A 23,814-nucleotide genomic window follows, 5' to 3' on the forward strand; every position below is an offset into this window, starting at 1 on the left:
TGAGCTGAGTAGTATTCTGAATCAGAAAAATAAACGAGACTACTCGCCTCATTCATCTGTGGGCGCTGATGTATATTCATCCGCTCACCGAGTTTGTCGTTGTATCCAGTTACATTGTCCAGTTTATTCATTGCAGAACCAAGCTTATCTTGCAGACCTGTGAGAGACCAATACAAATCAGCTGTTGACTAGGTTCTATTGAATAGGGTTCATATTATTTAGATCACTCAGTGTCATCAGCAAAAGGTAGAGAGAGGTGAAGCTCACTGTCATATCGGTCCTGGAGTCCAGAGCACTGTGCATCCTTATCGCCCAGCCTCTTCTCCAGGTCTGGTTTGAGAAAAAAATATTAGACTGATGAGATGTGTGCTTCTGTTTCTTTACCTGTAGTTATGATTCAAGCAGCTTTGCTCATCAAGCGTCTAGTTACACAAACTGGTGAACCAGACTAATATCAGAAGGACCTGATCTTGGCTTACCTTTGTTCTGGGCCTGACATCTGGCGCTCTCTTCCTCTCTGGCCTCTAGTTGTTCCTGAAGCGCTGTAATTGAAGTACTAATGTTAGCATATTGCTACATATACTCGGTACATCATGATGACTATACATAACAATTTCCCCAAACACACTTATTTTTAACACTATTCAGCATGTGAGATTTTAATGATCATACATAAGTGGAACATGAGACAAAATAGACAAACCAGAGATTTCTGATGCAATTTCATTTTTGCCTTTTGAAGCTTCAATCTGTATCTCATTCATTTGTTTCTGTAGTTCAATGATCTTCAGAACTGAAATAACAGATCAAAAAGGCACTGTTTAATCCAAAACTAACATCAAATCATGGTATTCAACCTTTCAGAAGATTATAAATGTTTAATGATTTCTAATGACTACTCTTGTCAACATACTCTGTTCTGCATTTTTGGCATCTACAGCCCTCAGTTGTGTAGTGTTTTCTTCAAGCTGCTTGCTCTTCTGCTTCAGTAGACTCTGTAGATCTGAGGAGGAAAGATATTTATTTACAGTGCATTCGGAGAGTACAGCCTTATTCTAAAATGGATTACATCATTTTTCCTTCTCATCAGTCTACACACAACACCCCATAATGACAAAGCAAAAACAGGTTTTGAGAATTTTTTGGAAATTCATAAAAAAGAAAAGAAAAGACGAAATCACACTTACATAAGTATTCAGACCCTGTACTTTGTTGAAACACCATTGGCAGCGATTACAGCCTCGAGTCTTTGTGGGTACGACGCTACAAGCTTGGCACAACTGTATTTGGGGAGTTTCTCCCATTCTTGTCTGCAGATCCTCTCAAGCTCTCTCAGGTTGGACGGGGAGCGTAGCTGCACAACTATTTTCAGGTCTCTCCAGAGATGTTCGATCGGGTTCAAGTCCGGGCTCTGACTGGGCCACTCAAGGACATTCAGAGACTTGTCACAAAGCCACTCCTGCATTGTCTTGGCTGTGTGCTTAGGGTCGTTGTACTGTTGGAAGGTGAACCTTTGCCCCAGTCTGGAGGTCCTGAGCTCTCTAGACAGGATTTCATCAAGGATCTCTCTGTACTTTGATCCAATCATCTTTCCCTCAATCCTGACTAGTCTCCCAGTCCCTGCCGCTGAAAAACATCCCCACAGCATGAAGCTGCCACCACCATGCTTCACCGTATGGATGGTATTGAGCAAGAGAGGAGCAGTACCTGGTTTCCTCCAGACATGACGCTTGGCATTCAGAACAAGAGTTCAATCTTGTTTTCATCAGACCAGAAAGTCTTGTTTTTCATGGTCTGAGAGTCCTGTCATGTGGGCTGTCATGTGCCTTTTACTGAGGAGTGGCTTCCGTCTGGCCACACTACCATAAAGGCGTCATTGGTCGAGTGCTGCAGAGATGGTTTTCCTTCTGGAAGGTTCGACCCATCTCCACAAAGGAACTCTGGAGCTCTGCCAGAGTGACCATCAGGTTCTTGGTCACCTCCCTGACCAAGGCCCTTCTCCCCCGATTGCTCAGTTTGGCCGGGCGGCCAGTTCTTGGAAGAGTCTTGGTGGTTCCAAACTTCTTCCATTTAAGAATGATGGAGGCCACTGTGTTCTTGTGGACCTTCAATGCTGCAGAAATGTTTCGGTACCCTTCCCCAGATCTGTGACTCGACCACAATCCTGTCTCTGGGATCTACGGACAATTCCTTCGACCTCATGGCTTGGTTTCTGCTCTGACATGCACTGTCAACTGTGGGTCATTATATAGATAGGTGTGTGCCTTTCCAAATCATGTCCAATCAATTTAATTTACCACAGTTGGACTCCAATCAAGTTGTAGAAACATCAAGGATGATCAATGGAAACAGGATGCACCTGAGCTCAATTTCGAGTCTCACAGCAAAGGGTCTGAATACTTATGTCAATAAGGTATTTCGGTTTTACATTATTAATAGATTTGTTAAAAATTCTAAAAAACATTTTTCTCTTTGTCATTATGGGGTATTGTGTAGATTGAGCAGTATTTTTTATTTTATCCATTTTAGAATAAGGCTGTAACGTAACAAAATATGGAAAAAGTGAGCGGGTCTGAATACTTTCCGAATGCACTGTATCTTACCAACTATAATCTCCCCTGTGTTAAGATAGCGTCCACTTTAAACTACATTTCTCGCTTCACATCAACCCAACAAGACATTCAATAGTAATTTAATTATGCAAAATGTACCTTCCATCTTGTCAGCACTTGTCTGTTTGAGCTCTGATAATGTTCTTTCTAACTCTGTCAGTTTGTTACGAAGTCCCATGATCTCTGCAACTGAAAAATAAAAGCATGCCACTCTGGATGAAGCATTCAAAAACAGAAGTCACCCTCCAAAAAATGTAGAAATAATTGACTTGTAGATTATAGATAAACTCCTTGAAACATGCTTGACAACTTACTGAGTTGTGGAATTCTACTGTCAGTTTCTTTCAGCTCGTCTTTCTTTTCATTCAGCTGGTCTCTCGTCTCCTGTAGCTGATTCTCTAGCTCTGAGACATACACATTATTTCAAATGTTATCCTCTTTCCACCACAAAGTTTTCTATTATACGGTATGCCTACAAAAAAGCTCTTAATGGTAAATATAAGGATAATAAACTTTCCAGCACAATTGTAAGAGTACTGAGGATAAAGAAACATTACAATGGCACTCACCAGCAATCTTGGCCTCAGATGACTGATTGAACTCTAACTCTTGCCTCTGCAATCTTGTCACTTGATTTTGGAGTGCAATGATCTGAAGAACTAAATGAGCAGGGATATGCAGGATGTCACAACATTCAACATTTGAAGTAATGTAGAATATTCAAATCACGATTGCAGCCAACTCTGAAATGATAAGGCTTTTCACACTCACTCTGTTTACAGTTGCCATTGTTCTTCTCCTCGATTGTGGCAATCAACGCATCCAGTTCATTCTCAAGTGCTGTGGACAAGAATAATTGAAGAGCTTGAATGTTACAAGCATAATGGGATTTGAAAACTCCATGAATGTGCAAAATGCAGTGTATTGCCATCACACCATCCTATATTTCTACCAGTGAAGGACTATCCCTTTGAGGAAACATGATAACTATTGGTATTGGTCTAACGTGCTGAACACATAGAGACTCCTATGTTCTTCAGAACGCCTGCTACTCACCAGCAATCTGGTCAAAGTTTGTCCCATTGCTAACTCCTTTTTGCAGGTTCAAGATCTCATTCTGTATTGCAATGATCCTTAGAACTGCAACAAACAAACAGCTTAACAATTTGAGGAATATGATATACAGATAAATACTGAGCAGGCTGGACCAAAACTGTAAAAGCTGTCTGTGCAGCTGAAAACAGACTATATAAAGGAAAAGGCTAAAAACTACTAACCATTCTCTGGTTGAGGAGCGTTATCCTCCAGTTCCTGTGTTTTCTTTGCCAGTTCTTTGATCTTCTCATCCAGCAACTTTTGGAGCTCTGAAAGACGAGGAAACATCATGATGGGATCAATGCTAACATATGCAGACCTTTCAAAACAAACATGATTTGCTATGAATAATGAGCAGCAACAGGGATACTCACCATTGATCTTAGCTGCAGAAGTCACAGTTCTCTTCTTTAGATCGTCTACCTCATTAGTCAGGGTCCATACCTCAAGAACTGATAGAACACATTGAAATGAGCTGAATAGTATTCTGAATCAGAAAAATAAACGAGACTACTCGCCTCATTCATCTGTGGGCGCTGATGTATATTCATCCGCTTACCGAGTTTGTCGTTGTATCCAGTTACATTGTCCAGTTTATTCATTGCAGAACCAAGCTTATCTTGCAGACCTGTGAGAGACCAATACAAATCAGCTGTTGACTAGGTTCTATTGAATAGGGTTCATATTATTTAGATCACTCAGTGTCATCAGCAAAAGGTAGAGAGAGGTGAAGCTCACTGTCATATCGGTCCTGGAGTCCAGAGCACTGTGCATCCTTATCGCCCAGCCTCTTCTCCAGGTCTGGTTTGAGAAAAAAATATTAGACTGATGAGATGTGTGCTTCTGTTTCTTTACCTGTAGTTATGATTCAAGCAGCTTTGCTCATCAAGCGTCTAGTTACACAAACTGGTGAACCAGACTAATATCAGAAGGACCTGATCTTGGCTTACCTTTGTTCTGGGCCTGACATCTGGCGCTCTCTTCCTCTCTGGCCTCTAGTTGTTCCTGAAGCGCTGTAATTCAATTACTAATGTTAAAAAATTATTAGATATATAAAAGGTACATATTCAAAGAGTGTATGAGTCATATTTTAATAAGTTAATGATATGTTAAAAAAATCAATAAAATAATGATATATTTATTATGCTTGATGAAGTCGAAACACTCACCAGTAACATCAGCAGCATTTTCATTGAATTGCTGAGATGCAGCATTTTGTATGTCTCTGAGTTTCCTTTGTAGATGAAGAATTTGCATAACTTCGAGTACAAAATAAAGTAGTGAGTTACAGTATTTTAAAGTGGCACTAAATAAATAAACGTTATCATGGAATTTTTAGATAAGTCTTTGTTCTGTTGAGAACAAGGTAAAAAAGTACTTAAGCAGCATGTCCATTATATTCAAAATATGCAGTGGGCCATTTTTAAAACAGTCGTTGGCTATTTCAGGTTCCTATAGTAACTCACTCAGGTAAGAATTATTGCTGTCTTTCTTCTTCAGTCTTTTTATGTTCTCCTCAAGCTGCTTCTCGCTTTCCTTAAGCTGTGTTGTCAGCTCTGAGAGATGGAATTTAAAAGGTCATGTCCCAACCTGAGAAATCTGACTTTATCATAATTAATTCTACTTTGGGCTCTTTTCAATCTGTATCACTGAAGCATTCAGATTGCGCGCTAGAAATGTAAAGGTAATTTCTGATTGAGCCGACTTATGCAGTATTTACCATGAATGCTGACACAAACATTGCCTTTAAATTTCAATCAAGTTGTAAAGCTGAATTTCCGCAATACGGATTGAATATATCCCTTTATTTATATACAGTACCAGTCAAAAGTTTGGACACACCTACTAATTCCAGGGTTTTTCTTTATTTTTAATATTTTCTACATTGTAAAACAATAGTGAAGACATCAAAACTATGAAATGACACATATGGAATCATGTAGTAACCAAAAAAGTGTTAACCTGTTTGGGATAGGGGGCAGTATTTTCACGGCTGGATAAAAAACGTACCCGATTTAATCTGGTTACTACTCCTGCCCAGTAACTAGAATATGCATATAATTAGATTTGGATAGAAAACATTCTAAAGTTTCTAAAACTGTTTGAATGGTATCTGTGAGTATAACAGAACTCATATGGCAGGCAGAAACCTGAGAAAAAATGCAACAAGGAAGTGTGAAAATCTGAGGTTTGTAGTTTTTCAAGTGATTGCCTATACAGTATACAGTGACTTAGGGTTCATTTTGCACTTCCTAAGGCTTCCACTAGATGTCAACAGTCTTTAGAACGTTGTTTCATGCCTCTACTGTGAATAGGGAGAGAATAAGAGCTCCTGGAAGTAGATGAGTGAGAAAATGACATGAGTTCAGTGGCACGCGCTCACATGAGAGTTAGCTGTGTTCCTTTTCTTTTTTGAAGACAAAGGTCTTGTCCGGTTGGAATATTATGGAAGATTTATGATAAAAACATCCTAAAGATTGATTCTATACATCGTTTGACATGTTTCTACGAACTGTAATATAACTTTTTGGACTTTTCGTCTGAACTTAATGCGCGAGCACAGCGCATTTGGAGTACTCGACCGAACGCGCGAACAAAAAGGAGGTATTTGGACATATATATCGACTTTATCGAAACAAATTAACATTTATTGGGGAACTGGGATTCCTGGGAGTGCATTCCGATGAAGATCATCAAAGGTAAGTGAAGATTTATAATATTATTTCTGAGTTTTGTTGACTCCACAAAATGGCGGGTTTGGTTTCGTGTCTGAACGCTGTACTCAGATTATTGCAAAGTGTGCTTTCGCTGTAAAGTTGTTTTGAAATCTGACACAGCGGTTGCATTAAGGAGAAGTGTATCTATAATTCTTTGAATAACAGTTTAATATTTTATCAACGTTTATGATGAGTATTTCTGTAAATTGATGTGCTCATTCACCGGAAGTTTTGGGAGACAAAACATTTCTGAACATTACACACCAATGTAAAATGTTTTTTTTGGATATAAATATGAACTTTATCGAGCAAAACATACATGTATTGTGTAACATGAAGTCCTATGAGTGCCATCTGATGAAGATCATCAAAGGTTAGTGATTAATTTTAGCTGTATTTCTGTTTTTTGTGACGCCTCTCCTTGCTTGGAAAATGGCTGTGTGGTTTTTCTTGTCTAGGTGCTGTCCTAACATAATCTAATGCTATGCTTTCGCCATAAAGCCTTTTTGAAATCGGACAATGTGGTTGGATTAACGAGAAGTTCATCTTTAAAATGGTGTAAAATAGTTTTATGTTTGAGAAATTTGAACTATGAGATTTTTGTTGTTTTGAATTTGGCGCCCTGCTATTTCACTGGCTGTTGGCAGTGTGTCCCGCCGGTGGGACGCTAGCGTCCCACATACCCCAGACAGGTTAACTGTGAAAATGGCAACCATTGGTCGAGTACCAAAGTTTGAGTCTACAAAAGAGGATTTGAATTCCTATTTAGAGCATTTTGAGTGTTGGCTGAAATCAAAGATGAAAAGAAAGCAGACGTATTTCTCAGTGTTTTGGGTACAACTGAGTATGGATTTCTGAAAGGTCTCATTGAACCAATAAAAGCAGTGGAGTTGACCTATGCAGAACTGACTGAAACTCTTTCAAGGCATTTCAAGCCTAAGCCAATTCTCATTGCAGAATGTTTCAGATTTTACCAACGTCACCAGAGTCAAGGGGAAACCGTGGCTGACTACATCCTTGCTTTGAAAAGGCTGGCAAGTACATGTGATAGAGATAATCATCAGCACAGTGGATGTCGATTCCAAAATGAAAAGTGCCACAATTGTGGAAAGGTTGGACATTTACAGAGTGTGTGTAAAGCTCCAAAACGCACAGCAAGAGCGCACAAGGTGTCAGATGCAGCACAAGAAGAGAAAGGTAAAACTGAAACAGTATTGGAACTGTTCACAGTGTACACAGCTCAACAACAAAAAGATGTAATCTATCTCAGCATGGAGTTAGCGGGAAAACCAGCAAAAATGTAGCTGGACACTGGAGCGTCTGTATCTCTTGTTCCAGAGAGACTCTACAAAGAAAAACTGAAAGAGTGCCCTCTTCAGCCAGCGTCCATCTGCCTTTCTTCATACACTGGTGACACTATTCCTGTGTTAGGGCAGATCCAAGTACCAGTCCGGTATGAGAGAAAGGAGTGGACGCTACCGCTTGTCATTGTTAAAGGAGAAAAATCAGCCTTGCTAGGCAGAAACTGGCTCCAAAAGATCAAGTTGAACTGGGGAGAAATCTTCAGTCTGAGAAATGACAAACCAGTGAGTCAGGCTACACTCACTAACATGCTGGAGAAGCACAAATAACTTTTCAAAGATGGCTAAGGCGAAATACAAGACTTCACAGCAAAAGTCAGAGTGCAAGAAGGAACCAAGCCTATCTTTCACAAACCACGTCCAATTCCCTATGCTCTGAAGGAAGAAGTAGAGATGGAACTGGACCACGTACAGAAGAATAACATCATCACAAAAGTAGAGGAGCGACTGGGCCGCTCCGATCGTTGTAGTCCCAAAGACCGTCAGAATGTGCGGAGACTACAAGGTCACAGTAAATCGCTGCATACTAACAGAGGAATATCCACTACCAAACGCTGTAGATCTGTTTGCCACTCTAGCTCGTGGGAAGGTTTTCAGTAAGCTGGACCTGTCATTCGATTATCAGCAACTGAAGCTGGATCCGGAGATAGAACAGTATCTGACCATCAATACACACAAGGGGCTATTCAGATTCAATCACTTGGCCTATGGAATCTCAACAGCTCCAGCAATATTCCAACACACAATAGATCAGATCTTGGTCCCCACAATGCGAAGAAGCATTCAAGACTTGCAAACAGCGTCTGCTAAAGAGCAAGTCGCTTGCCCAATACGACACAGAGATGAAGCTGAGACTTGCGTCTGATGCATCTCCATATGGAGTAGGAGCCATCATCTCACATGTTCTACCGTCAGGTGAAGAACACCCTATTGCATTTGCATCACCAAGTGAGAAAAATTATGCTCAAATTGAGAAGGAAGCCCTGAGCATAATATTCGGAGTGAAGATGTTTCACAAATACCTCTACGGAAGAAAGTTCCAACTACCTACAGATCTGTCACGACTCCTACCGAAGGTGGCTCCCCCTCCTGCTCGGGTGGCGCTCGGCGGTCGTCATCACCGGCCTACTAGCTGCCACTGATTCCCTTTTTGTTTTCCCCCTTTTCGTTATTAGGTGCACCTGTTCTGAGTTGGGCTGATTAGCAGGCTTTGTTAGCCAGTAGGCCTGCCTGCTCTTTGTGCGGGATTATTTCATTGTATGCGGTGCGTGGTGACACGCTGTTTGTTGTACATTTTCAGTGGTGCGTGTGTTTTGCACAAGCTGTGTTTTTTTCCCTTTTGTTTGGGGCACTTTGTTTTGTAGTGCGCTCTGTGCGCTGTTTGGGTTGGCTTGTAGTTTAGTCATTGTGCCTATTAAAGCCAATACCCTGAATCGCTGTTTTCCTGCACTTGATTCCTCGTCAGCAAACACCCACGCCTTACAAGATCACAAGCCTCCTTGGACCAAAATCAGCCATACCAACCCTTGCTGCACTTCGAATGCAACATTGGGCTCTGTTTGTCTTGTGTAGTTTCTTAATCATTGTACCTAAACTGTATGTGTAAACATGTATTCGCAGGGCCCAGCTGTAAAATATACCTTGGTCTCAGTCTGTGTTCCTTGTTGAAATAAAGGTATAATATTGCTAGCCTACAACTATGAGATCGAGTACAGATGATCCAGTGATCACGCAAATGCAGATGCACTATCAAGACTACCATGCAATAGTGACTCCGACAGTGAAGAATGATAGAGCAGTCTTCCAGATCTCTCTTATCGACGAACTGCCCATATCTGCTTTAGACATAGCAGAGGAAATGAGGAAAGACCCAGTGCTTAGGCATTAGGCAGTTGGCCAACCTTCGTAAATGACGATAACCTTCGTCCATTCATCGACAAGAAAGACCAGTTGTCTACTGATCAAGGATGTGTTCTGTGGGGATCAAGGGTGGTGGTAACTCACAAATTCCAGAGGAGACTGCTATCTGACCTGCATGAGGGACTTCCAGGGATCACTCGAATGAAAGCACTCGCCTGCAGTTATCTGTGGTGGCCTGGACTGGATCAGGACATTCAGCAGCATGTAGGCCACTGCTCACCTTGTGAAGCTGTTTGAAACAAGCCTGCTGCTGCACCTCTTCATCCATGGTCCTGGGCTGCTACACCATGGGAATGCATCCATGTGGATTACGCCAATGTTGACAAACAACATTTCCTTGCTGTGGTCGATGTCCATTCCAAGTGGATGGAAGTGTTCCCTACTCAATTGACCACAGCTGAGAAGAGTATCAATCTTCTCAGACACCTGTTCGCATCCTTTGGACTAGTCAAGGAGCTCGTATCGGACAATGGCCATCCTTTCACGTCAAACGATTTTGAAATGTTTCTCAAGAACAACGGAGTAAGGCACATCCTGTCACCACCTTACCATCCGGCATCAAATGGAGCAGCGGAGAGAGCCGTGCAAACCTTTAAGAAGGCCTGGACTAGACTCAAGGTTCAGTCTGTGCCCACCCAGCAAAGGCTTCCCCGTTTCCTGTTTACTTACCGTAACACACCACACACAGTAACGGAACATACACCAGCTGACCTGTTTCTGAAATGCCAAACACGTACCCACCTGACATTGATGAAACCAGACTTGTCAAGCACTGTGGCAAAGCACCAGCTACAGCAGAAGAAAGCTCATAACAGACACTCAAAGACTGTCAGAGAATTCAAAGAGGGAGAGAGAGTGATGGTACATGATTTCAGACACCCCAAGCACCTGTGGAACTCAGGTGTGATCTTGCAACGCAGAGGACCTTTGACTTACCAAGTTGGTCATCGCCATGTCAACGTTCATGTGGATCATCTGCTGTGGTCCAACACCCCAGCAGAGACATGCCAAGAAAACAAGAACAATAACGACCCCCAGGACTATTCTCCTGAATAGTGGACGTACGGAAGAGACAGAGCCTGATCTTCCACCAGAACCTGGCCCACCATCGGAAGCCCAGTAGGAGCGGAGATATCCTATTTGACAGCAAAGGGCACCTCAAAAGCTTGACCTGTGAGTTGAGCTGTTTCAGGAGGTAACAGACAGTAAAACAAAGAAACACTTTAATATGTCCTAGATAAAAGGAAAGAAAAAGGACATTACCTGGGTTAGTTATTAGGACACAAACTCCATCTTCAGGGCAGAATAATCCCCTGGATTTGTCCTGGGCTCTGAAAGACTGCTTCAACCCAGTAGTTGAAAAATGTTTAAGAATGCATTGTTCAGATATTGCATTAGTAGTTCCCTAACGTATTTACCTTGTTCTCTGGGAGTTAATCACTATGGGGGAGGAGTGTCGTATCTGTGATCTATATCTGTTTGTATTAGTTACTATGCTGTTACTAAGCAGTAATGTATTACGGCAGTGTTATATTACTACACCTAATAGGAAATGCACATGTGCACTATTGGACCGGGGCTGTAGAGCACGAGAGGATTTGACTAAACAAAACAAACTGTACTCCCGTCTCCTGCCTGGTCATTTCTCTACAACACAAATATTACAGTGACAAGGTAGAGGTGGTATACAGAAGATAGCCCTATTTGGTAAAAGACCAAGTCCATATTATGGCAAGAACCGCTCAAATAAGCAAAGAGAAAGGACAGCCCATTATTACTTTAAGACATGAAGGTCAGTCGATCCAGAAAATGTCAAGAACTTTGAAAGTTCCTTCAAGTGCAGTTGCAAAAACCATCAAGGGCTATGATGAAACTCGCTCTCATGAGGACCGCCACAGAGAAGGAAGACCCAGAGTTAAGTTCATTAGAGTTACCAGTCTCAGAAATTGAAGCCCAAATAAATGCTTCACAGAGTTCAAGTAACAGACATCTAAACATCAACTGTTCTGAGGAGTGAATCAGGCCTTAATTGGCGATTTTCTGCAAAGAAACCACTACTAAAGGACACCAATCAGAAGAAGAGACTTGCTTGGGCCAAGAAACACGAGCAGTGGAAATCTGTCCTTTGGTCTGACGAGTCCAAATTCAAGATTTTTGGTTCCAACCGGTGTCTTTGTGAAACGCAGAGTAAGTGAACTGATGATCTCTGCATGTGTGGTTCCCACCGAGAAGCATGGAGGAGGAGGTCTGATGGTGTGGGGGTGCTTTGCTGGTGACACTGTCTGTGATTTATTTAGAATTCAAGGCACACTTAACCAGCATGGCTACCACAGCATTCTGCAGCGATACGCCATGCTATCTGGTTTGCTCTTAGTGGGACTATAATTTGTTTTCCAACAGGACAATGACCCAACACACCTCCAGGCTGTATAAGGGCTATTAGACCAAGAAGGAGAGTGATCACTGCTGCATCAGATGCACTGGCTCCCACAATCACCCAACCTCAACTCAATTGAGATGGTATGGGATGAGTTGCATCGCAGAGTGAAGGAAAAGCAGCCAACAAATGCTCAGCATATGTGGGAACTCCTTCAAGACTGTTGGAAAAGCATTCCAGGTGAAGCTGGGTGAGAAAATGTCCATTGTGGGCAAAGCTGTCATCAAGGCAAAGGGTGGCTATCTTGAAGAATCTCAAATATAAAATATATTTTGATTTGTTTAATACTTTTTTGATTACTACATGATTCCATATGTGCTATTTCATAGTTTTGATGTATTCACTATTATTCTACAATGTAGAAAATAGTAAAAATAAAGAAAAACCCTGGAATGAGTAGGTGTGTCCAAACTTTAGACTGGTACTGTATATGACACAGTTTTATTGATATTACCAATGATCTTGGCTTCAGGATTTTCTTCTTTTAGCTCTGCTATTCTCTTTTCTATTTCACTTATTTGATTCTCAAGGTTTGACATTTTTGGACCTGAAATGAAAAATGAGATATCATTTAACTCTGTGTAACTGTCAGACATTACAAATAAAAAATGTTTGTCTCCTGAAGGAAACTGTGTCAGTGGGATGGATCCACTTAGTCTGTTCATCACCCATTCCACTCTGCTCAACCAGCTTGGCCAACTGCTTCTTCTTATCCTCCAATTGCTTCTCCAGCCCTACCAGAGATATGAAAAAGAAAAGGACCACCTGAAAAACTAAGACTTTTACGTAAAAGAGAAGTAAGTTGAATCACATTAAAATAGTGAATAGAGACGACACTTACGAACTATCTGGGCTGCGGTTGACAGACTGAGAGCTGACAGCATTCTCTGTAGGTTGACCACCTCACTCTGTAATGTGGTTATCGTCAGAACTAAAAAGTAGAGGGAGAAGAAGATGAAAGACAGACAGTCAATAAAGTTGTTGAGCTCCCGTAATTTAATCTTGCCATCACACCCACTGGGCACACCATGTCATTTCAACATGGAGAATTGGGTAATATTTGGTAGATACGTTGATCAATGAGATTCCAACCTATTTCACCCATTCAAAAAGACTGCCAAAAGTGTGTTGAATTACCAATGTGTTATCACTATGCTTTCAACCATCTTAAAGCACAACCAAATTCCAAAAGAAAATTGATGTCAGATTTTTGGTGTAGATGTCACCTGAATGTGTTATCACTGCGCTTTCAACCATTTAAAAGCACAACAAAGTTCAAATGGGAATACAATGTCAGATATTTTGTTTATAACAACTTACTGTGTTATCACTGTGGTTAATCTAGCAGCACAAACCAATAACCTGTTTTGTAGTTAATATTACATTAATGTACACAGTGCAAATGATCAATGCCGTTTCAGATTCTGTACAGATTATTATAGCAATTGTGAAGATTTCCACAGACCTGTGACCCTAAACATGCAAGCTTTTTATGATTACATAAGAAGACATTTATTGTTATAGTAACCTCAAAATGTGGCCATGGATGTCTTACTCATTTTAAGGTTGAATAAATACATACAGTACATCAGTTTTAGCTCATTTATTGTCTTACAAAAGTAGTATTGAATTGTGTTTGGTTGACAACACAACCAAATATCAACATTTAAAGGAGATGTATCTACTGCTTGGATAGTTAGATCTGAGCCCCTGTCTGAATCTTATTATTTTATTTTTTATACTTTTATTTTTGGTTGAGATGGAGATGTGAATCCAACATACCCAAGAATAGTAAAGCCCCCTTTACTGGCTCAAATAGCCGACCAATCAGCCTGTTACCAACCCTTAGTAAACTTCTGGAAAAAATTGTGTTTGACCAGATACAATGCTATTTCACAGTAAAAATAAAAATGGACACTTACACAAATGACTGATGATTGGTTGAGAGAAATTTATGATAAAATGATTGTGGGGGCTGTCTTGTTAGACTTCAGTGCAGCTTTTTACATTATCGATCATAGTCTGCTAATGTGGAAATTGAGTAAATTGAGGTGACTAAACTGATTGGAGTAACCCTGGATTGTAAACTGTCATGGTCAAAACATATTGATACAACAGTAGCTAAGATGGGGAGAAGTCTGTCCATAATAAAGCGCAGCTCTGCCTTGACAACACTATCAACAAGGCAGGTCCTACATGTCCTACAGGCCCTAGTTATTCATTCCTTTTCAATTTTAGTAGGCACGCTTATCCAGAGCAACTTTTTTATTTATTATATATTTTTTACTTTTTAGTGATATCCAATTGGTAGTTACAGTCTTGTCCCATCGCTGCAAATCCCATACGGACTCAGTAGAGGCGAAGGTTGAGAGCCATGCGTCTTCTGAAACACGACCCCGCCAAGCCGCACAGCTTCTTGACAGACTGTTCACTTAACCCGGAAGCCAGCTGCACCAATGTGTCGGAGGAAACACCGTACAGCTTGCGACCAAAGTCAGCGTGCATGCGCCCGGCCCACCACAAGGAGCACTAGAGCGCAATGGGACAAGGACATCCTGGCCGGCCAAACCGTCCCCTAACCTGGACCAACTGTGCATGGGTGACATGGGTCTCCCGATCATGGCCGGCTGCGAAACACAGCCTGCGATGCAGTTCCTGAGACCGCTGCACCACTCTGGAGATTTTTGGTTCCAACCGCTGTGTCTGTGTAGGTGAACGGATGATCTCTGCATGTGTGGTTCCCACCGTGAAGCATGGAGGAGGAGGTGTGAGGGTGCTTTACTGGTGACACTGTCTGTGATTTATTTAGAATTCAAGGCGCACTTAACCAGCATGGCTTCCACAGCATTCTGCAGCGATACGCCATCCCATCTGGTTTGCGCTTAATAGGACTATCATTTCTTTTTCAACAGGAAAATGACACAACACCTCCAAGCTGTGTAAGGGCTATTAGACCAAGAAGAAGAGTGATGGGGTGCTGCATCAGATGACCTGGCCTCCACAATCACCCGACCTCAACCCAATTGAGATGGTTTGGGATGAGTTGGACCACAGAGTGAAGGAAAAGCAGCCAACAAGTGCTCAGCATATGTGGGAACTCTTTCAAGACTGTTGGAAAAGCATTCCAGGTGAAGTTGGTTGAGAGAATGCCAAGAGTGTGCAAAGCTGTCATCAAGGCAAAGGGTGGCTACTTTGAAGAATCTCAAAGATAAAATATAATTTGATTTGTTTTACACTTTTTTGGTTACTACATGATTCCATATTTGTTATTTCATAGTTTTGATGTCTTCACTATTGATCTACAATGTAGAAAATATTAAAAATAAAGAAAAACCTTGGAATGAGTAGGTGTGTCCAAACCTTTGTCTTGTACTGTATATATATATATATTTTTTTTATTATTATGAATTTTCAGGGGGTGCTGCAGCACCCTCAGCACCCCTACCTCCCGCGGCTATGATTCCACGTCACAATAACTTAACAAATGACATTGAAACAACTTTGAATTAACCAGTTTGTGCCCAGTGGGATGTTCAGCTTTCCTGTCCATCCTATTATCAAAATTCACCCAGTTTTGAGTCGTCATCGGCCTTGTCCTCCATTTCAGCAGTCAGGTCATTCAGCTCTTTCTGTAGCGCTGTGCAAAAGATGTACAATCGAGTTACAAATGTGGTTGAATAATGTATGTCTCATGAGTGGTTTTACACTAAAATAATCAAAGTATTTCTCTGGAAAGACATTGTAATTAATTAAATGCTTTTTTCACTCACCTGCAATCTGGTAAATGTTGCTCTGAGTAGCCACTCCTTTCTGGAACTCCCATATCAAATTCTGCACCTCAATTATTCTCAGAACTGAAAAAGGACAACCAAATTTGAAACAACCTGACTCGATTGAATTAACCTAAAATGTAGAATTTGTCTCATTTGTAATTCGTCAGTGTTTTATTTATTATAATTGCATAGCATTACACGTGCTCTCTCAGGATGGGTTAAATCAGTGGAAAACTTACTCCTTTGTCCGTTTGAACTTTTTTCCTGCAGTTCGTTGCTCTTCGTTTTTAATTCTCGGTTCTTCTGCTCCAGTTGCTTCTGCAGCTCTGAGAGACAGATACAGTTAAGATATAACAAATTAAACCATGACAGTTTTTCTTAACAGAACAACCCTTCTGCAGTGCATGGAGTAATGATGGGGAAAGCACTGGCAGTGACACTCACCATCGATCTTGTCTGCGGCTTCTGGAGAAATGATTTGAGTCCTCAGCCACTTCACTTCATCATTCAGAGCCACGATACTTAGAACTGTTAGAACCAAAATGATCTACTATTACTATACAGTAAGCTGCTGTCAACTGTAGAAAACACAATGTACCTATTACAAATTAGCAGAAACTGTCCAACTGGCCTCACTCACCTAGTTTGGAGATGCCTGAATTTTGACTGTTAAGTAAGTTGATCTTGTCCTCTAATTCACCCCTCACCCCTGTGAGAGGCACGCACAAAACAGGCTTAGGATCATAAAAGGGAGTTTCAACATCTCAGAATATCATGATGATGTGTGAGAACTAGTTTAGTCAAAATGTTAAATGTTGAGGACATGGTGAATGAAACATATTTCCAGGTAGAATGTTCTGGCTTTAGTGATAGGAAGAAGAAAGAGTCTCACGGTCATATTTGTTCTCAAGACTAAAACACGTTGCATTATTCTCCTTCAGCTGTTTCTGCAGGTCTGTTTTAAAAGGAAGGAGCATAATCTATCAGACATTCTTATCAAAGTAACACAACAATCAAATAAAAAATGAAATTTAGGACACTGTGGGTTTTACACCTAAAGTAATGATTAGAGCAGACTAGCGCTGTAGGCCTGTAGTGATAAACAAGACAGGAACAGAGGAAGTGGTCTTTACCTTTGTTTTCAGCCTGAACTCTGTCAATCTCGTCCTCTTTGTCCTGAACTTGTTGCAGAAGTGCTGGAGTTCAAACAGTTCATTTTGATACACATTAGAAAATTAGAGCATCATACTTCACACAACCCAATGAGGGTGTATTCACAGGAGGGTGCATTCACAGGAGGGTGCATTCACAGGAGGGTGCATTCACAGGAACATTGGAGATAATGACAATAAAGATCTCACCAGTGATCTGGGCTGCTGTTGTCTGCATCTGCTGTGTTGTTTGTATCTGTAAATCCCTCTGTTCCCTCATTATAGAAATTATCTTCATAACTGGACAGAGAAAGAAAATGAGCAAAGTAACAGGGTGGGATTATTTTAGTCTGTATCCCTTCTTCAAATCATATTTCATAAATTGTTGAAAATAGCTTTTCTATTTTCTGGACAGTTAGATATGATCAAAAATATCAAATTTGCTGCTTCACTCACTCAGCTGTACACTAGTCTCGTCCTCCCCCTTCAGTTGTTTCTTCCAAGCTTCTTGTTGTTTTTCCTTGTTGTTCAAATTCTTCTGAAGCTCTAATAAAAACACACAATGCTTTTGACATTCTTCCAATCATGCAACATTTAGTGCAAAAGGGTTCACAGTCAGTGTTGCAACCAAGAACAATTACAAGTAGGGTTGGCATGTACCTGCATGTTGGGCATTGGTCTTCTTTTGTAGGTTTGATATTTGTATGTATAGGTTATTTATTGCATTCTGCAACGCTAAAATCTCCTCAGCTGAAATAATCAAGAACAGAGCAGTTAGTAGGACATGCAGAGACACTCGATCCTATTGCAGCATATCTCAGTCTAGGATCATTATGGAGAGAGACTTGTTCACTTACTTAGTTCAGTGTTAGTGTTGTTGTCAGGCAGTTGTAATATCTTGTCAATTAGTTGCTGGTTCATCTCCTTCAGTTGCCTCTGTAGATCTATTTTTAAAAAGCAGTTTAGCTTTATCAGAGATCAGTTCAACTCAATGTCCAACTCGGGGGGGGGGGGGGGTGGGGGGGTGTCTGTCTATAAAATAATAACTATTTAGTCACCAGTCATTTTAGTTTTGGATTCCTCAGTGAGCTCCGAGATCCTTTTCTGTAGCTCTGTAACCTCATTCTCCAATGTGATCATCATCACCACTGAAAAGCCAAGAGAGATAACTTAGCAATGAATTTTGGAAGACATTCTCCTCTGATATTGTCAGTATGCTTTGTGAGCTATCTTGTGTGAGTGGGCGTCTGTTTGCCCAACAAACGTTTTTTTTTACAGGTGAATCCGTTTCAGTAATCCAACCCAATCAAACTGACCTATTTTGGAGTCATCACTCCCTTCGGAGTTGCCCTCCAGTTCATTGATCTTGGCCTCCAGTTGTCTCTGTAGAACTAGAAACAACAATAGTTAAATTATTTCCGGGTGCCAGGCTTTTGGGAAAGGAAGAAGGAAAGTATTCTATGGTAAAAAGAAACGCAAGGGATTCAGTTAAAGTAAAAATACAAAGCTGTCTGAACATTTCTAAATCTTGAGTAGTTTAGATTATACTGTACCAGTGATTTGGGTTAAAGTCTCCTGACTGTGATTTGTTTTCTCTAACTCCCAGATCTGGGTCTGCAGTTCAATAATCTCAAGAACTAAAAAATAACAAATGTCATAGTCAAGTGAAATTACACATGCATGTTTAAAATGTCCAAAACTGCTATCCTGCATTCTTTCTGAGAAACTGGACTGAAAATGATTCCCTGATTCTGAACCAATTTTACACCATTCACCACTACTGAACAGTAACATGAATGCTGAAATAACAGGTTTCTTCTCTTACTACGTTGAGCGCTGCGACTGTTCCTTTCCAGTTGTTCTGTTTTAAACTGCAATTGTTTGTTCTTTTCCTCCAGCTGGCTCAGTAGGTCTAAAAGACAAATATACATCCTTCATAAAGAACCAGTAAGGTAGTTGTTAACATTTTCATTTTAACACAGTTCAGAACGGTACAAAAATCATTACCTTGATTTGATAGACCACATTGGAAAATACATTGTTTCACTAGGTTTCATAGTGACTATGTGGAGATAACTTACAGCAGCAAATTATACATTGTAACAAATGTTGAACAGAGTGGAGTTGGAGGGTGTCTATGTCATTTTTGGGAACATGGTTATGGTCATGGAGAGAAGACATAATAAACAACATTCTTACCAGTGATCTTGGTGGAAGTTGAGGTGGATGTGTTCTTCTTCTGTAGTTCATTCACTTCATAGGTAAGAGCTGTGATCCTCAGAACTGTAATGAGAAAAATAGGAAAATTAAATAAATATGAGTGATAGGGTTTCTACCAGTAATCTAGCATCTATGGAAATACCAATCAAGTCAGCTCCACTCACCCAGGTTTCCATTGTCATGCGACATCTGTTCCAGTTGACTCATCTTATCCTCCAACTGAGCTTGCAGTTCTGTTAGATATATTACATTGTTTCAAGCATTAACAGTATTTTACCATAGTAGAGTTGTTCTATAAGAAGTTGTTTGACATATCCCCCTTATGACTAAAAGATAAAAATTGCAGTGGTGAGGTAACACTTACTGGCAATGTGATCTGATGTTTCCAGACCGCAGGTTGCAGACTTCACTCTCAACTGTCTCACTGTGATCTTCAGTCTAAACACTTCTTGTTCTAAAATGAATAATAAAGCGTTTTAGAGCCATATAATTGGTCCCTACACTGGACATCGAATATTTGGTCTTAGATGCCCAAAATTAAATTAAAGCTTATTGGTCGCATACAAAATTTTGCAGATGTTATCGCAGATGCAGCGAAATCATGGCTGGCTTTAGCCTTTAGGGGGCCCTACGAGGCCCCCCACCTCGCGGGCAAAACATTTTAGTGGACCACCCTTGACGGCAGAGATAAAAAATATTTACATTTTAAAGTTAATTTCCTGCAATTCTACACATTTTGCCACGAGGTGAAGAGAAAATGTTGCAGTTTTAAAGCAAGTTTTCTGCAGTTCTACACATTTTGCCATGGGGCGGAGAGAAACATTTTTCAGTTTTGCAGCTAATTTCCTGCAATTCTACACATTTTGCTATGACATCTTTATCCGATGTTAATGATATCTGAGTGAAAGTGACTAACAAAATAAATGGGGGAACCCTGGAGGTCAGGGTCGGTATTTGGCATTGATCACTACAAGTTTAGATAGCTGGCTAGACTAACTTATCAATCTAAAAATTGTTAGCTGACATGGGTAATTGATTGGCTGTCAGTGATTGACATAACAAGTAAGTTGAGACCTCGACTGAGTTGCTGAAAGTATTCAAAATAATTTTTGGGGGGTTGCTTAAGTAGGTTATGCCTGGAGCTGGCCCTGAGCGAAATGCTTAAGTTTCTAGCCCCAACAACGCAGCAATATCAAGCAATACAATAACAACATACAATTAAGACACATCAGAACGAGCAATGTCAGAGTCCGAAATAATAATATTAGAAACATTCTGAGCAAATAATGTAAGTAATAATACAAAAAAATAAAAAATACTGCAACGTTGGCTAGGAGCTACAAAAAGGGTGACTGCGCTGTAGGTGACAGGTAGGACCAGCAGCGATACAACAGCTCACCCAGTTGAATGGTGTGGCTGGTTTTCTCCTGCAATTGTCTGTTTGTGTCCTCCAGTTGCTCTTTCAGACCTGTGAACACAGTTGTGTTAAAATAACATAGGTTCAATAGAATAATTTGTCACATCACATACAGGTCTCATCTATTCAGATTATATGATAACACTCATTTTAGGTAGGCATATGCAACAATATAATCTATTATTACCACATTATGTATTTCAATTCCCCCCACCCCTCGCTGAATTGCTGTAAAATTGGTGAACAATATGCAGCATCTTATGATACCAGTATAATAATAGATTTGACATGAAGAGGTGTTTGCAAAAGCAAGGTACTCACCCTCACAGCTGTTCACAACAGTGCACTGTAAAGAAAAATGTAAGTTGATCCAACATTTTTTTAAATTAAGGCAACCAGGTGCCACACCATTTCTAGTTTGCTCAACTTTGAGGCAGGAAAGTTTTGCTAACATACAGATAACAGCCAAAATAAAGGAAACACCAACATAAAGTGCCTTAATAGGGCACACTTTTGTTGGTGGTGAAAAAAGCTGTTTCAGGAGCCGCTCCAGAATCTCCCATAAGAGTTTAATTGGGTTGAGATCTGGTGACAGATGGCCATGGCATATGGTTTACATTGTTATCATGTTCATCAAACCATTCAGTGACCACTCATGTCATGCTCTGTGGATGGGGGCATTGTCATCCTATGGGGGCATAACCATGGTAGCCAAAATAATGACCTGCCCTGCAGGGGAGGGCTGAATTTTTTATTGCGCCACAGAAGACTATACTGGTCTGCTAATACAGGACTAGTAAAGGCCTGGTGCACTAATTTTGTAAAAAAAATGATTGTTTCAAAAATACATATTTTTGTTTTTATTATGATTTTTCAGGGGATGCTGCAGCACCCTCAGCACCCCTACTTCCCGCGGCTATGGTTACCGGTACATTCCTGAGTTATCACAATGTGTTGTTTGTGTTGTTTAACTTCAATATGAAAATATATCATCAGCTGAACAATACATTTTAAGTTGGATGAACTATAATATCGACTTTTGCTCAACTATGTAAATTATTTGTATATTGACACATGAATGTTGTAAAGTTGTTATTTTGTTTGAGTATATTAATGTTGTCCTTAGTCACCTTTGATTCCTTTCTAGTTCTTTTAAATATACCTTGACTAACTACAGACCATATAAACAGGTACAACAATCTCCCCAATGGGGAAAACAAATCCACTTGCTTTTTTGCTATATCTGTTCTAATACATCCGATTATAAACGGGTCCCTGACAAGTAAATTGAAAATAATAAAGTAAAATACAACTTCCCAAAAGGCAGATAAGAAAACATGTATTAATAAGAAGACTTGTATTTTAAGCCAACACAGTATATTAAGTAAAAACTTGTTATGTAATCAACTTAGTTATTTGTGTTACAAAGGCAAAGTTCATACAAGTTCTTACCTGACCAAGGTAGCCATTTGGTAGAGTGATCTGAAGGTAAGAAAAACAGAACATTACATCATTCTAACACCCAATTTCTAACCTAATCACATTGAACATTATTATCGGGCAAGTGGAAACCAGACAAACCTGTATGGACAAAACAACCAAGCTTGGTTTAAAAATGTGTGTATTTTGGAGTAAGAGACAGAATGAATAAGGCTCTTATGTAACAGTGTTGCTTTCTTCCCTCTCCTCGCCCCAACCTGGGCTTGAACCAGGGACCCTTTGAACATATTTACAACTGCCTTCCCACGTAGCATCGTTAACTATAGCTCCCACCAAAAAATATATATCACCGATTGAAATACTACTAGCATGCACCGTTAACTACCTAGCCATTTCACACCTATTACACTTACATTGTGCTTCCTGAGGATTGCGTCTACATCCGTTACATGAGTTATTGGCCCCTGTAAGACCACAGGGAGATCTACATTCTTTATGTCTCTCTGGATGCGAGGTTGCAAAGCGTGGCCACCTTCATGAGGGACTGACAAACAAAACACATTAGTGTTCAATGACTGTCCTTAACCATTTAAGCGACACATAGAAATGTATATATTGTATTCTATTGCTATTTTCCAGTAGTACAATATCTGTCTATGCTGTGAAAATAGCTTGAAGCAATACATTTTCAAACTCAGTTGTGTCTTACCATGTTTACTTAAAGAATCCTGAAAGAGACAGGGGAGAAGGAGGCAAATTAAAGTAATCTGTATTCTTGCCATAATTCTCAGACAGACTTATGCTCGTCCCACAGTCGTCTAGCTTTTATAAAGCTGGCTGCTCCCAACGTTTGTTAAAGTTTCTCAATACTCTTCTAAAGACCTCATCCAAGGGGGGAGGGGAAGAAGTATCCAAGATACTCTCCAACTAATTTAAACATTGTGTAATTTCGACCTATTTCCAAATCAGGAAAACAGATAACTTGACAACCAGCCTAGATTAGAGCAATATTTAGAGCAAATAGCCTTATCAGAAAATAGTCTTGCTGACGGGAAACAGGAACAGGAATCCAAAGTTCATTTAACTGTTATGCTATATTAACCAACCAATGGGTAGAGGTCTGGTTGCGTCCACACACTCATCTGGACAAAGGCCATGGATGTGCAGTAAATTAAGGGGAGCTGCTGGCACTGGACGATTAGGGACAAACAATCACGGTTTATTCATTGCATATTGCACAGAAATATAAACACAACATGTAAAGTGTTGGTCCCATGTTTCATGAGCTGAAATAAAAGATCCCAGAAATTTTCCATATGCACAAAAAGCTTATTTCTCTCCAATTTTGTGCACAAATTTGTTTACATCCCTGTTACTGAGAATTTCTCGATTACCAAGATAAACCATCCACCTGACAGGTGTGGCATTACACAGTTGCACCTTGTGCCGGGAACAATAAAAGTTCACTCTAAAATGTGCAGTTTTGTCACATACCTGTAGCACATTGCCACAGGGAGCATGCAATTGAGGGAGCGTGCAATTGGCATGCGGAATGCAGTAATGTCCACCAGAGGTGTTGCCAGAGAATTCAATGTTAATTTCTCTACCATAAAACGCCTCAAATGCTGTTTTACAGAATTTGTCAGTACATTCAACTGTTCTCACAACCCA

The 23,814-nt window shown here is 40.3% G+C and overlaps 1 protein-coding gene across 4 annotated transcripts in view; it reads right to left on the reverse strand.

Annotated features, from left to right (window-relative positions):
* LOC106569441 (putative leucine-rich repeat-containing protein DDB_G0290503) overlaps nt 1-23,158 on the reverse strand; it is a 36,524-nt gene extending 13,366 nt beyond the window's left edge. For 2 of the 4 annotated variants that reach the window (XM_045694275.1, XM_045694274.1), the window contains exons 1-43: nt 22,853-23,158; nt 22,557-22,687; nt 22,156-22,185; nt 21,025-21,049; nt 20,686-20,754; nt 19,651-19,740; nt 19,451-19,519; nt 19,266-19,349; nt 18,892-18,978; nt 18,620-18,703; nt 18,383-18,457; nt 18,125-18,214; nt 17,924-18,010; nt 17,727-17,816; nt 17,523-17,612; nt 17,277-17,366; nt 17,049-17,111; nt 16,808-16,870; nt 16,556-16,624; nt 16,360-16,443; nt 16,155-16,241; nt 15,913-15,996; nt 15,711-15,779; nt 12,984-13,073; nt 12,811-12,876; nt 12,597-12,689; nt 5,174-5,263; nt 4,877-4,966; nt 4,658-4,720; nt 4,446-4,508; nt 4,267-4,335; nt 4,082-4,159; nt 3,890-3,976; nt 3,669-3,752; nt 3,384-3,452; nt 3,182-3,271; nt 2,927-3,016; nt 2,712-2,801; nt 914-1,003; nt 704-793; nt 480-542; nt 268-330; nt 89-157 (exon numbers count right to left, since the gene is read on the reverse strand). In XM_045694275.1, the coding sequence (XP_045550231.1) occupies nt 89-157; nt 268-330; nt 480-542; nt 704-793; nt 914-1,003; nt 2,712-2,801; nt 2,927-3,016; nt 3,182-3,271; nt 3,384-3,452; nt 3,669-3,752; nt 3,890-3,976; nt 4,082-4,159; nt 4,267-4,335; nt 4,446-4,508; nt 4,658-4,720; nt 4,877-4,966; nt 5,174-5,263; nt 12,597-12,689; nt 12,811-12,876; nt 12,984-13,073; nt 15,711-15,779; nt 15,913-15,996; nt 16,155-16,241; nt 16,360-16,443; nt 16,556-16,624; nt 16,808-16,870; nt 17,049-17,111; nt 17,277-17,366; nt 17,523-17,612; nt 17,727-17,816; nt 17,924-18,010; nt 18,125-18,214; nt 18,383-18,457; nt 18,620-18,703; nt 18,892-18,978; nt 19,266-19,349; nt 19,451-19,519; nt 19,651-19,740; nt 20,686-20,754; nt 21,025-21,049; nt 22,156-22,185; nt 22,557-22,687; nt 22,853-22,925 (3,370 nt within the window). In that variant the 5' untranslated portion in view covers nt 22,926-23,158. The remainder of the gene's footprint in view (nt 1-88; nt 158-267; nt 331-479; nt 543-703; nt 794-913; nt 1,004-2,711; nt 2,802-2,926; nt 3,017-3,181; nt 3,272-3,383; nt 3,453-3,668; nt 3,753-3,889; nt 3,977-4,081; nt 4,160-4,266; nt 4,336-4,445; nt 4,509-4,657; nt 4,721-4,876; nt 4,967-5,173; nt 5,264-12,596; nt 12,690-12,810; nt 12,877-12,983; nt 13,074-15,710; nt 15,780-15,912; nt 15,997-16,154; nt 16,242-16,359; nt 16,444-16,555; nt 16,625-16,807; nt 16,871-17,048; nt 17,112-17,276; nt 17,367-17,522; nt 17,613-17,726; nt 17,817-17,923; nt 18,011-18,124; nt 18,215-18,382; nt 18,458-18,619; nt 18,704-18,891; nt 18,979-19,265; nt 19,350-19,450; nt 19,520-19,650; nt 19,741-20,685; nt 20,755-21,024; nt 21,050-22,155; nt 22,186-22,556; nt 22,688-22,852) is intronic. The other 2 variants (XM_045694272.1, XM_045694273.1) reach the window with 2 other exon arrangements.
* Between the last annotated feature and the right edge of the window lie 656 nt (nt 23,159-23,814).

The sequence above is a fragment of the Salmo salar genome, chromosome ssa14 (assembly GCF_905237065.1).
Source record: "Salmo salar chromosome ssa14, Ssal_v3.1, whole genome shotgun sequence".
NCBI classification, from domain to species: Eukaryota; Metazoa; Chordata; class Actinopteri; order Salmoniformes; family Salmonidae; genus Salmo; species Salmo salar.